This window comes from Kogia breviceps, chromosome 1 (assembly GCF_026419965.1).
Source record: "Kogia breviceps isolate mKogBre1 chromosome 1, mKogBre1 haplotype 1, whole genome shotgun sequence".
NCBI classification, from domain to species: Eukaryota; Metazoa; Chordata; class Mammalia; order Artiodactyla; family Physeteridae; genus Kogia; species Kogia breviceps.
The window spans coordinates 112,361,629-112,376,049 of record NC_081310.1 but is presented as its reverse complement, the minus strand read 5'-3'; the positions used below and the strand labels follow the sequence as shown (position 1 = coordinate 112,376,049).

General features: G+C 39.2%; 1 protein-coding gene across 12 annotated transcripts in view; it reads right to left on the bottom strand.

The window, feature by feature from the left end:
- Positions 1-14,421, bottom strand: part of NTNG1 (netrin G1) — a 331,515-nt gene that overhangs the window by 84,239 nt on the left and 232,855 nt on the right. For all 12 annotated transcript variants that reach the window (XM_067041050.1, XM_067041013.1, XM_067041019.1 and 9 more), the window contains exon 4: positions 8,159-8,331. In XM_067041050.1, the coding sequence (XP_066897151.1) occupies positions 8,159-8,331 (173 nt within the window). The remainder of the gene's footprint in view (positions 1-8,158; positions 8,332-14,421) is intronic.

Genomic DNA, 14,421 nt, shown 5'->3' with positions numbered 1-14,421 from the left:
TGACCCCTTTATAGTCAACACTAGAGCAGGTAATTCCTAATCCCCATCTACTGAGACACTGCTAAACATACACCGAGGAAATGAAAGAGGTACGAATGAGCTTTAAGGGAAGGTTCTGGAATATGTGGTATATGAGTTTAGGACTTCTGCTTCTTCTAGAATAGATATGCTCCTTCAGTCAGAGATACACATACATGTTGAGTAAGCCAAAGGGCCAAAGAATGTGAAAGTGCTAAGCTTGTAGGTACTTACAATTCTTCCCTTCTCACCCAGCCCTCCCCAATCCCATATTTTTATTTATTTATTTAAGGAATTCTACTGCAGTTGGGGGATAAGACCCTAGTAGACTTATATAGTTTGTTATTTTCTCCTTCCTCCTCCTCCTCTTCCTCCCCTCCCCTCCCTCTTCTTCTTTCTCCCCTCCCCCTCCTCTTCTTCTTCCAACTTTACTAACCCTCCCACCAAGTATGTGGCTAAAGGGGATATAGTTAAGCTTAAGGAAGACAACCTGATGGAGACCTCAAAAATAACCACTCTGATTTTTCAAAGCAGATGAATGCAGTGCTAAAAGTCATAACTCCTTTTGAGAATCAATGGAAAGTTCAACAGCTTCTCATCAAGAGGGAGGCAGAAGAGACAAGGATTCAGCATGCTTTAAACTGAGAGAAAATACTACCATTGTTGTGTTAGGTGGTTTGAAAAAAGCCTATCAAGTAGGTGACTAGATTTTCTTCTAGCCAGGCTGCAGCCACTGGGAGCTATAACTCCAAAAAGCCCAGTTGAAAAAGAAGTAGGTGAGGAGTAAGAAAACATTCTGCAGCCTCATTTGTATTCTAGAGGAACTACTTCCAACGTCCTTTCAACCTGGCTCCCTGGTCCAAACTGCTGTGGCTAGGAGGTACAGTGAGTTGTCTCCCAGGAACTTGAAAGTGAAGGAAATAAGATTGCCTTCACAGAATTGTACTGTCAAATCAACATATAAATGATCCAATCAGAGTCAGCTAAGTCATCTTAGAACAACAGAAGGGCTCTGGGACCTGAGTGTCCATGACAAACTTGACAGAGGTGACATTAATCTATTGATAACTTAGTGTATTAACATATCTGAAGATTGGAAGAAAAGCTAGTCAGAAGGTAAAAGCCTACAAAGAAGAGCATCTTCAGGCATGTGGTGGCAGTACTGGCCTAGCACTCTCAGGAAAAGGGAGGGGTAACCTGTAAACTTTCAGGCCTTCAGTGTTCTGTTGGCATTAGGGAGGTTGACCCTGGGGTAGGATGGATGTGTCTGATGTTTCAGCCTGATGTTATTAGCATTTGAATCATTTAAATTTTTGAATTTAATTCCCATGCTCACCAAGCAAACTTCTGATTAGTATCTGGCTCTACAAGGAGACAATTACAGGGGAGAGAATACACTGATCATAAGGACTTAAATATTCTGAACACTGTAACAGTTATTTCATATTGTCGATGAATAATCTGGCATTTGGGCACAATTTATCTACCCATATAGCTGTTGTCTCCAAAGAGAGAATTTGCTCTTTAGACTGGGGTGGGTCCACATGCTAGATTTCAGTGCCATTATAATGATAATAACAGCTAACTTCATTGTGTGCTTACTATGTGCCTACCACCGTTCTCAGTATCTTACATGTGTTAATTCATTTAATTTTTGTGACAACCCTATGATGTCAATACTCAGGTTTATTTTATGGACGGGGAAAAACTCAAACACAAAGAGCTTGCCCAAGATCATTGCAGTCAGTTGGGAAGGAGACTGAGATTTGAATCCAGAGGTCCAGGATCCAGAGCTTAGGGCTCTAACAGCTACTCTATATTATTGATCAATTTATTATAGGCCCCTATCTCTTATCTCTAATCCTCAAAAAACAAAACAAAACAAAGCTCTGAAGACACAAAGTTTTTTTCCCAAAATTTAGCTGCAGCATGACATAATGTGATCTGAACTAATTTGGTGACAAAACCTTACTGGAAGGGATATGAGGTCTTCTCCTTTATCTCACTCAGTGAAAATAATCATAGGTTTGCTACAGAAATAAATAATCATAGGTTTGCTACAGAAATATTAAGATGTTTGATTAAGTGGTGCTACTTGATAATCTGCTGTGGGTATTGATGTAATATAATATATGTACACTGTATTACCTTTTAAAATTTTAAAAATTTGAATTCCAAATCAGATCTGGTCCCATAAGCATCAAATAAATGACTGTGGACTAGTGGTTGCACATGAATAACTTGGTAGGTATCCTGGTTCTATATATTGGCCCTACAGCTTGGTTCATATATATAAGGCTCTTAGAGGAAGGTCCTCTCTTATTGTGTTGACAGGATCAGGGTATTGAGCCTGAAAAACTGGTAGTCAGAGCCCAACAATGGTCAAGTCACTGAGGCCATGAATGCCACTTAGGGAGGCCTATAAAAACCAGCCAGCCAATATGTCATCTCTAGATGGCTGGATGGGTCGTGAGCACCCATGAAAAATAAGTGATTCTCTTTCATATTGTATTTCCTCCAAATCTCAGCTGGTCTCTTCCTATGTGAGACTGAAGGCCCTTTAGTTAGAACTGCTGAACTGTGAAGGCCACATATTCCAGGGGACATGGGAAGATTGATGGGAGATCAATGCACCCACAAGCACATTTCAAGACTGTATAGGTTTACTTGTTCATTCACCAAATAATTAATTCCACAAACATTTATGAAGGCCAAGAATAAAATATGGTCCCATTCTTAAATTGCTAACATTTTAGGTCCTGAAGTCAGAATGACCTGAGTTTAAATCTTGCTCTGTCATGTATTTGCTGTGGGATCTTGGGACAACCTTTATGTGCCTATGTTCCTTTATCTGTAAAATGGGGATAAAAATAGTACACACCCCATGGGAACATTGTAAGGATTTAATGCAAGAAAGTACATAAAGCACTTCACAAAATAGAAAAGGCTATGGTAAGCTTAATAAATATTAGCTATCATTATTATCATTATCATGGTAATTTTGATTATAGTCAACCAATTGTAAGTGCACATACATTACCATGAATCTATCTTGATATACATACATTATCAAGAAAAGAGCAGCTGATTTTGCATAGGACAGTCTAGGTAGGCTGCATCGAGGAGTTCACATTGAGGAGCAGTCTTGAAAAATGAGCAGAATTTCAATAGAGAGTGAAGCCAAAGGTGATTTGGGGAAAAGAAATGAATTCAGTATCTTGCAATGTTGACTTTGAGATTTTCATAGACAGCTGAAAAAAATGGCCTGGGTTCATTAGAAAGATTCAGGCTATAGTTTGTTTATTAGCATTAAATCAATATTAATAAGATCTAAAACCACAAGATTAGATAGGAATATCAAGGAAGAAAACTGTACACTGAGAATGAAAATTTAAAGCAAGGTAGAAGGGGAGTCTTTGGAGGCAAAGAAATAACAAGCAACAATCTAGGAAGAAAAGTGGGAGAGAGCAGGTTTAGAGAAGACTGACTTGTTCAAACAGGTGTCAGATGGAGTCCACACCCCAGTGGAGGACAGAGGAAGTCACTGAACTTTAACCTGAGAAGCAATATAGTGAGATGTACAGTCTTTGGGCTCAAGACACACCTGGGTTCAAACCTTCCTTCTTATTCTGACTAGGTAGCTAAACCTTAAATAAGATACTTTTCCTTAGTAGTCATCAGATTCCACCTCTATAACAGGAAAATAGTAGCATCTACCTTATAAAGTTGTTGTGAGTTAAAAATGAACTAATGCATGTGAAGCACTTAGGAAATTGTCTGGATAATGACATACACATTTACACCTGGGAAAATATAAATTGGTCAATGTAAATTTGATACCAGAGAAAATAATAGAACAATCATTAAATTACTTTCCATCGCTCAGAGGAGACCTAGATATTGTACAACAATTCAAGTTGGATTTCTGAACAAACAAATAATGTCAATGTCAGACCAATTTAATTTTCTTTCTTGGAAGAATATTAGACTGTGTAGGTAAGAGGAAAGGAAAAGATTCAATACAGCTGAACTAGCTGGGCTTTCTGTCTGTCTCCATGACATTTCTATCAGTAAGCTGAGGAAATTATTTACAGCAGCATGTCCCCAAAAGAGTGTTTTATAGAAGGTTTTTAAGTGTTCCATGAACAATAAAGTTTGGGAAACACATGATAAAATAGATTACTTATTTTAGGGTTCTCAAATGTTTTTAATAAGGTAATGTGAATATCTAAGAGTCAGTATAATGTACAGCACTTTCCAAACTTATTTGGCCATGGAATTCTTGTAAGGGTCATAGAACACAGTTTGGCAAGCAGAGGTGTTGATAATATTATATTATCTTTTTTGGAATTACTATTCCTAAAGGTTAATTGTTTTTTTTGTGGTACGCGGGCCTCTCACTGTTGTGGCCTCTCCCGTTGCAGAGCACAGGCTCCGGACACGCAGGCTCAGCGGCCATGGCTCACGGGCCCAGCCGCTCCGCGGCATGTGGGATCTTCCCGGACCGGGGCACGAACCCATGTCCCCTGCATTGGCAGGCGGATTCTCAACCACTGCGCCACCAGGGAAGCTCCTAAAGGTTAATTGTTAAGTTTTCAGCATCTATAAGTAGGGATCAGAATTTCAAGAGGGATCAGAATTTTATTCATGAGCTAGACAAGGGGAATCAAGAGAATCATGATTAAGCATGAAGTTGGACAGAGTTTCTATCTACTTGGAAAACAGAAATGAAATTCAAAGGACATTCAAAATAGAATTCTATCAACTATAGAATGAAGATCAATAGGGAGAAGAAGAAAGATGTCTTACACATAAAACATAAGCTTTGTAGAAAAATAAGAAATATATTGATACACATATATATGGCTTTAAAGAACCAAGAAAACACACTGAGTCTTCAGTAAAAAGCACAATGAATAAAAATATCATCACAAGAGTTATTACTTCTGTTTCTGCCGAGTCTATTATAATGAAATGCATAGGGAAATGTGGTGTGTCTCACAGATTGGGGTGGCAGTGTTTTAGAGGGCTGGGGCTCTGTGCTCTTCTCTTCTGGCTCTATATGCTCCATACAAAAGTGGCCTTGGAGTTGCTCCAGAATTTAGAACTTCCAAGCCATAGTATTCCCAGCAAGGTCCCAGTTTAAGGACCTTCTGAGTGATGGGCTGAGTGGTTTTGAAGGGAGATCTTAAAATTTCCTGATGTAATGAAGCCTTCCTGGTTTTTATGCTAAGAGTAGGCAGGAACTGATCTTCTTATTCAAAAATCCTGGCTGCTTGAAGTTCTGCTAAATCCAGAGATTATCCAATATGAGTGTTATTTCTAGGCTACTGAAGAGTTGGTGTTGAGGGATCAGAGATTGTAGCCACTCCTTTTTACTTCTTAGGTTTTTTTATTCCTGTATTAGGGTACAGCATATCCTGAGTGTCCCTCTTAATATCTGACTTGTAATGTACCAACTCGAGTCATGTATGTGTGTGCACGTGCACACATGAGTGTGTGCATGTATGCATGTGTGTAAGAAAAAGCCAAAATGACAGGAGAATCATAACAGTGCTAGAAGTCCTGTGTTTGGCTTAAATTTCCACACTAAAAAATCAGAGGACTGCCAGGGCAAACAACTAGGTAAGAGAGTTGAAAATCTTATCATATGAGAAATGGAGCTGATGATGTTAACCTGGACAAGAAAGAAAACTGGGATTGATATAGTGTTTTAAGACTTAAAGAGAAAAGTGGTTGGAAATTAGGAGACACTCAATATTGATGTTAAGAAATAAGTTTTATAACAATTAAAACTGTCCAATAATTGATAAGTCTGCCTTATGAAAAAACACCTAAAAATAAAATTATTTTTGAACACTTATTTTGTGATAGGTGTTATGCTAAACACATCGCATGCATTAGCTTATTCACTTCTCTCAAAATCCTTATGAGGTAAGAACTGTTATTATCCTCACAATAGAGATGGGAGGCCAAGTGTTAGAGAGGTTAATATTGATACTTTACTTTTTCAAGGTCACTGAGCTAGTGAATGGACAAACTGGTATTTGATTCTGGAACCTGTGTACTAAACCACTTAATTGCCTACTTCTATCCTTGGACATTTGCAAGCAGTCTAATGTGGCAGAGATTTCTTTAAAGGGGTTCTTTTCATTGCAAGACTGGATGATTGCAGATTATCTTAATATCTTTAATCTAGCTTCTGCCATATTGAGGATTGAAACATTGAATTCAACCTCCTTGGCCATTGTGTCCATCTGTCACCTTCATATCTTAACAGAAATGGGGAAAAGTCTAGAGAAGGCCAAGAGAAACTAAGGGATGGATAGACAATAGAATCCACATGGACAATTGAAAGAGGATGCATTATATTAGGGCTATGTAAATCATTTCCGTGGAGAATATAACAAGAAATCCATTCCAGTGAAAAAGCTTGGCTGGCACAAGAAGGTCTTTCCAGTGAAAATGTCTTGAAATAAGCAAGACTTTGAAGCACAGTTATGGGTAGAAAAAAACCAGTTCGTGTTAGAATAGAAGCCAATGCCTTCAATAGCAGTCTCTCCCAGCTGCCTTTCTAGTAGCCCTGACAAGTTGGCCTGCCCTGAGGATGAGCCAGAATGCCACCCAGTGTTTGTAAACATTGTTCTCTTCCATCCTGTCCCACTAAAGGGGCAGCAGACATCAAAAATGAAATCTGAGTCATTTTCATTTGAGGAAACCTTTACACTAAATTTGAGAACTGTGGTGATAGGAATTCTAGCTAGTCACAGGGTATGGCAACAAATAACCTCATGAGATTCCTCCTGAATTCACGAGTCTATGGCTCTCAACAATTGAGGAAAGCCCACGGAGTCTCTGTTAATAAAATCGCCTTAAAAAAAAATCATCATTTCTGCTCAACAGAATTTTATGTATCAATTTTAGGAGTTAGGCTGTCAGTTTTTTCTTTAACACAGAAAGAAACGGAATACGTTTACAAAGAGGGATTTTTTTTTTTTTTAACCTTTGATGGAATTTTTTTCCTGCTTCATAGAAATTTTAACATAATTTCCTGCCCCCATTCTTTATGGCCTGTTACTGGGTCCATTACTTTTACATTTCACTTGATAAGGTCCTGGTTCCTGGCTACTAGTTTTTGGGGTGTGGTTTCTCACAGCTGCTGCTTTGAAGTGCCTGATAACATTCTTAGCCTTACGCGGAGGTGGTGGCTTTTCGAGGTCTCACTCCCCACTGCTCGATGACCTGCTATTTCTGTCACTTCTCACTTGAATGGGTGTATTCTCAACCTCACCCTTCTCTACTTTTAAAAGAGGTCAAACCTTGGGCTTTTGTGAGTGGCTAATCGGTCCATGCATAGAATTGGGCAATTTATTCTGCAAGTAATTACTTGTCTCCTTGAGCGTGTCAAAACGTGTTCTCCGAGGGATGTTCAGGGATTTCAGAGGGGCAGCCACATTAGTGATAACGGGGCATCTCTCATGCTTCCTGTGAACACAGATAATGCCTGTGCTCTTTTCACATGCACACAAACATCCTTTTTCTTACTGTGGTCGCTACGGGCCTACAGTCACACTCTTTATCGAAAGGCAGCCTCTCCTAACAGGATACACGCCAGGCATGACGTCAACTGCTGGCATTTGGAAAAAGCCCACTATTTCACTGAGCAAAGTCAGGCTGTAGCTAAATTTGGAGAGGGAAACATCTTCTAGACAAAGCATCTCTTAGGTTACCCAGTATGGGAAATGGGATTGTAAACATTTAGAGAATTTCTGGAAGTAGTTTATGGTTAAAATTAAGTCAGAGTTGGGAGTTTTGAATGCCTTTGTTATTTTAATAGGAAATTAATTTGGGGAAGGAAAAAAAAGCAGCTCCTGTTGCATCCACTTAGAAAAAATTTCTCCTGTGGTTTCTATCATTTCCCAACACACTGATGTGAATGTTGGAAGACTGAATTTAACAGATGATCCAAGTGCTAAAATGTGCTTACAAGTGGCAAAATAGAGATGAAAGCTTTAGCTGCATTTTGAAGAGGAATGGGACGCCTGGTAAGAGGAGTGAAAGCACAATTGCAAGTGAAATTGAGAGGAACTCTCAGCTCATCGTGCACAAAATATGGTATTACCGAGCAAAAGTTACTCACAGGTATTTGCAGTGCCTTTGGGGATGGGGAGATACGAGCCTGGACTCCAGGGTCGGCCCTGATAATTCTTCTTGCATTTCCCACAGTCTGGACCTGTAGTGTTGTGCTCACATTCACAGGTCAATTTGCTGTTGTCATACACACACACAGTGGCATGGAGATTACATTTGCACCTAGGCAGAGGAGAGACAAGAGTTCATTGTTAAGTCCAGTTGTCTTGGTGATCACTGAGACTTTATCCATCTGTCTTCTAGGATTGCAGCTCTCACAGCCTGTAGTGCTTGAGTGCTACCTAAAGACTTAGTAAAATGTAGATTTGCAGGCCTGACCCTCAGAATCTTTTAAACAAGTGTCCTTGGGGGTAGGGGTGGGGGAGGGATTATGATACAGCCTGACCTCATCCCACTCATTGAGGAATCCTAATACAAGTCAGTCAGTTAGGTGGGGTCTGACGCTCACCTAAGGCAACTGTGCTCTGAAATCAGGGGGTTCCCAACAGATATCCAAAATATTGCCACTAGTGAGAGGCTTTTCTGTGCTATTATCAAATCTACAATACATCTGGCTTTGAAGAACAATGTCATCTTCTGTTTTTCCTTGAACCAGAAGGACAATTCTTATTTGGTTGAAAAGAAATATAACCATTGAGATAATATGCTATTCAGGTTTATGTTATAGACCCCAAGTGGTTATAAACAGATGTTCTCATTCTGGGCTCTGAAATGACATTCCTCAGGCAGAAGAGTTTTTCCACGAAGGCCCCTAAGTAACCTGAATAATCCTCAGATCTCCTACTCACATAAAATAATCACAAAGTTCTCTCATAAATGGGTCAAAGGACTCAGAAAAAAAGATGCTTAGAATACTAGAAAATGAAAACCTATGTGTGGCAGGAGTTTGAGGTCATTAGCCAAGGCCTTCCCTTTGGTGCCTGTGAATAACGCTGTAATATATGAGGCAACAATGGAATATGCAATTTCTACAAAAATACATTCCCATATCCAAAGTCTCTGACTGTAAAACTGCAAAGGTCAACTTGATATCTGTTGAGGTAGCAGGTTATAAATTATAAGATACAAAGTACGAGCCGCATCCTCTGGAGAAATAAAGCCTAGGTCAACAGAATGTCCATGACCAGAGGGCAGAACAATGTACGTGGGTAGAGGTGTGTTCACACAAAGGAAAGAACCTGATATCCAGACCTGGGGGTAAAGGGCCAAGATCTGTCAGGATCAGAGCCTGAAAGTGTGTGTGTGTGTGTGTGTGTGTGTGTGTGTGTGTGTGTGTGTGTGCGTGTGTGTGTGCATTTTAAAACTAGTCTGGCCTTTTCTAGGAACTAGGACAAAAATATAGACAGTCAAGTTTCATAAAAACGAAGAAATATTATAGTGCTTTACATTTGCTTTCTTTTTTGGCAGATGTCATGAATTGGGAAAAGGAACAATACTCTTTCTTAGGTAGGAAAATAAGATTCTTTAACAACTGCTGTTGGTCTCTATAATGTCTGTACAGTAACATCCAGATTTGTTTCTTGTACACGAATGGTCTGTTTGGAACACTGACCTGTACTTATGGCAAGGAAACAAAGGAATGGCTAAGACTATTCCTGAGGGCTGCTGGGCTCTCTTCTAACTAAAAGGTGTAGCCCCTAAAGCAATAGCCACCCACTCAAACCTCCCTGGGTAAGACCAAGCCTTAGCTTCCTCAGGGGTCGACTACACTTCATAGTACTTATAACTACACTCTGCCCTCTGTATAGCTGTAAATTATAATAAGCTGAAAGGCTACGATTTAAACAATACCTATTCAACATCAACATATAAACAGAGTCTTTAACATTCATACAATCTTTTAAAAAGAGAAAAAATTCAGTTAAGTAAAATAGACAGTGTTTAATTATGAGCTAGGTCTTGTAAAAATCTCCTACATGCAGAGAGTTACTTGCGTTAAGCTGCTTATTAAAGAATCTTTCTCCTTCCTCCATTAGCACGTTTATTTATGGGTGTGTTTATAAATATGGAAGATGTTAGAAACTTAAGTGATAGAAGCACCAGCTTATACTGATATAGCACCCTATCTGGTGTTTAAAAATTCCAAATGAGGAAATGAACAATGTGACCCCAAAGAATATGCTGGTTTCATGTGTGAAGACCAAGAATGCAAGTAGTAATTGTAAATTGGATTATATACCTTGTAGCTATTAATACTTTCATACTAGTAGTCAGTCTCTGAGTTATAGGCAATTCTATTCTAGAGACCTTATATTTGCTGAGAAAATATTTTTCAAATAACGAAAGGAAGTGAAAGAAGAATAGATGAATATTTAGTCTTATTTTTCCCATATTTCTTTCAATTAATTGTTCATTTTCACCTGTCCAAAGCTTTTTAATCATTCAAGGCTCAACTCAATTCATTACTCTTTCCTGATATCTATCTTACCTACGGTAGACACCCTATCTCTCTAAGCTTCTGATTCCCTTAAAAGTTTCTGTGTGTTTGGTTTGCTTGGTTGTTACTTGAGGCTCTTTCTACTTTTAGAAGTTTTACTCATTGCATCTCTCTCATCTTAGGGAAGAAAAATATCTACTTTGTACCCTAGTCTTCTTTTCTCACTACCACTTTAACACTCTCCTTCCCCTTCTTGAGTTCTCTCCACTTGCCATCTCCTTTTTCTCATCTCCCACACACTCACTGTTTCCAACTAACCACAACCTCTCTTGCCAAGACCACCTATGACCTCCTTGGTGAGAAAATCTAATGGATTTCCTTCCTTGCTTTATCTATATCCTTAGGGGATTTGACTCTATGGGACCACTCCATGTCCCCTGATACACTCTCCCCACTGGATTCTCAAGGTCATTTCCAGAACCCTCTTCTGTTGTTCTCTTCATGTGCTGTTCTTTGGGTTCTGGATCAGCATAGTCAGCCTAAGTGACTCTCCTTGGGCTCTCTTATCCAGGTTGTCCCTTCAATTTCCTCTGTGGTCCTCAACTACTTTTGAGTTATAGGCAATCTAATAGTCAAAACGATCATTTACACAAAAATACCTGGGTCACCTTGGCTTAGAACCATTGAAAAATTTCCCTTTATTCTCAGAATAGAGTCCAAGCTCTATAACATGGCCTACAAGTCCCTTTGAAATCGATCTCTTGTTCTTTCCCCATTTTTATTTGCACCACTACCAATTCTACAATTAGTTCTTCAAACTTTGCCTTTAAGTAATCTTTTAAGCTGTTCCTTATGCCTAGAACAAAACTCTACCTCTTTTACCTGCATAATTTTTACCATTCAGATGTCAACTTGGAAATCTTAGTGTCTGGCTCCTAGGTGACATTCAAAAACCATCTGCTGATTAACTATCTGAATCCTTCTCTGACCCACCAGAATGCCTTTCCTATGGGCTCCTCTGACATGAGGAAAGGCCAGCCACAGGATGAAGTCCACACTATCTTTGCTCTAGACTTAGGCTGTATTGTAATTGTTTGTTCTTCTGTCACTCTCACTGGAATGTAAGCTCCTGGGAGCAGCAGTCATATTTGTCTTATTTATTGTAACATCCCTAGCACGGGTCAAGCTACTTGGCATATAATAAGTGTTTAAAAAATATCTGACAAATAAACAAGTGACAAATAAACAACTAAACTTCCTGAAAGCAGGGACTTCATGTGCCTGTTCTACTATGATGAATACAGCAATGGACTAAGAATAGAGAATTAATAGGCATTGTACTAAGTCAAACACTCCATGATGTGTGCTGAAAATTGCCCTCACCACTGGTTTTCATAACTAACCTTATATTGGGCAAAGGGAACTCTGAAATTGGTGAGACCTTGTAAACTCAATTTAATTTAATTTAAACTCCAGAGGATTTGCCAAATGTCTGAAAGCTAACACAAGAGTTATCCTAAAAAAATGCCTAAAAGACCAAGGAGAAGAACGCAACTTAGAGGAGGGAAAAAAACAGCTTAGAGGAGAGCATTTGGGTAGCATAATTGTTCTGGAATGTGCATCTTTTAGTTTCAACTCCTTCCTGTAAGGATGGCCACCCTGGGTCGGCTAAAGTTTGGCAGAGTGCTGGCTACATCTCTAACTTCTCCAGCAGTAAATCTGCTGACCTAGGTTGGCTCCTGGGACGTCTTTCTTCAGTCATTGTGACAACTGCTGTGCCAGGGTTGAGCTTGTGACAGTGGATGCTGAGGCACAATGACATTAGCCTGTACTTGGAAACGGCTCCCTTTCATTTTCCACAGCTCAGTTTATTCTCATCAGCCCATTCCAATCAGACACTAAAATCCTTTATTTAGAGCGCTTGCCAGAGTGGCTTTTCCTCCAACGGAAAAAAAATGTATTTCACAATGCTGGGAGATCGCTCTCAATTCCTGGTGTTATGAACTCCGGCCTTGCGATGGGGTGGAGGGCAGACTCCCGTGACATCCACTCATCTCTGACAGATTCATTATCCATTTCCTTGGCCATCCAGCTGCCACGTTTGCCATCATATTAGGTGGGGGAGGAACTGTACAAGTGGAGACCTAACAGGCTTTGCTAGCGGTCACAGATCTGATGTTCTGGAGAGCTAAGCCTATTCACCGATTCTGTTTACACGTATAGAGCACATACCAAGACACTGCAGATAGAACTAATTGACTTGCTTGTACCTCAAAGATCCACTTGTGTGTAAGCAACAAACTGCACACACTGTCAAATAAGGGCATTGCTAAGACAGACCTTTTAAAAAAAAAAGTGAGCTCTATTCTGTGATGCAAACTTAATGAAAACCAGTGTGTTCTTGCTTTTAACCAGGTCTGCACTTCCTGTATTTTAGTGAGCAGCTGTCACAAGTCAATTTAATCTTGCTTATAAAAAGGCTCCAACATTTAGATCTGTGCCACCTGCCAGTAGGTATGAAAAACCCATCTAGTCTGCCTGTTTTTTTTTTTTTTAATAACTTAATATATTTATTCTGGGAAGCATGCTATCCACCAGAGTTTCCTTTGAGTTAGAGATCTGTACATGTAGTCTATTAGTAGTGTTTCAAATAAAAGTACCGAGACAAAGAAGTTTAAAACTGACCCTTTGTGCAACAAAACTGGAAGGGAAATCAGGCTTGCTGCTTTTTGGCTACTTTGATGCCATAGGAGGATCTACCCTGAAGTGAATGAAGTTTAAGTATTAGGTGGCCCTTCCAAAACCTTGAGAAGGACCCTAACAATGTGTTCATACAGTCATATGCTTTTATATTATTTTCACCAATAAGATATTATTATATTTTTTAATTAATGAAGGTTTTTCCTTAATAAGCCCCCTTCCCAAAGGGCATACATTTCAGGTACTACAAAACTTGGATCAGGTTTGCCTTCCTTGGATCGGCACTTACTACACAAATACTTGTAGAAAACAAGTTAGCACAAATATCAGGCACTTGGAGATGTCTTTTTCAAAAGGTGACAAATTATAAAATGCCTCTCACATACTTTTTCTCCCTCTGCAGCCCCCTGACCTTTCTCTTTTCACTTTGACACATGAATTTTCAATGTCTACTTCAATACATTATTTGAAATGGGAGACTTGTGGCAAAATGACTTAGAGATTATGAGTTACGACACTGAATCAGACAGCTTGGATTCAAATTCTGCCTCGGCCACTTATTTGCTGTGAAGCTATGAATGAGTGACTTAACAAAGAAATAAACAGAGCTAACCTTGACTAAATACTTCCAAGCAGCTGGTATTGTGCTAAGTGCTTTTTGCATATTTCACACATTATTTCATATAAACTACAAAATAGTTACATGGAATTAGCGCTAGTAATAATTATAGATGATGCATTTGAATATTGAGGGACTAAGAAATCCAAGTCTCCCAGGCAGTATGAGCTGGAGCAGGGATTCAAACAATGGGCAGTTAGCCTTTAGAACTCAGCTCTTACCAAGGCAGAAGTCATGCTGTCTTCCTAAGTATGGCCAGGCTTCAGCTGCCACAGGGACAATAAATGAATGTGTTTCAAAGAACAGTTGTGGGGACTGAATGAGATTATCCATGCATACACTTAGCATGATGTCTGACAGAAAGGTATTAATAAGTGTTAGTTTCCATTATTATTATTATTTCTACTGTCACTATTGTTACCGCTGCTGCTTCATTCCATAAGCTTTAATTAATAACATATTCTATGGATAACACTGTGAGAGGTCTCATGCATTCAAAAAGAAGACAACATAGAGTCCTAATCTCCAAGAACAAGCAATCTGTTGAGTAAAGGAG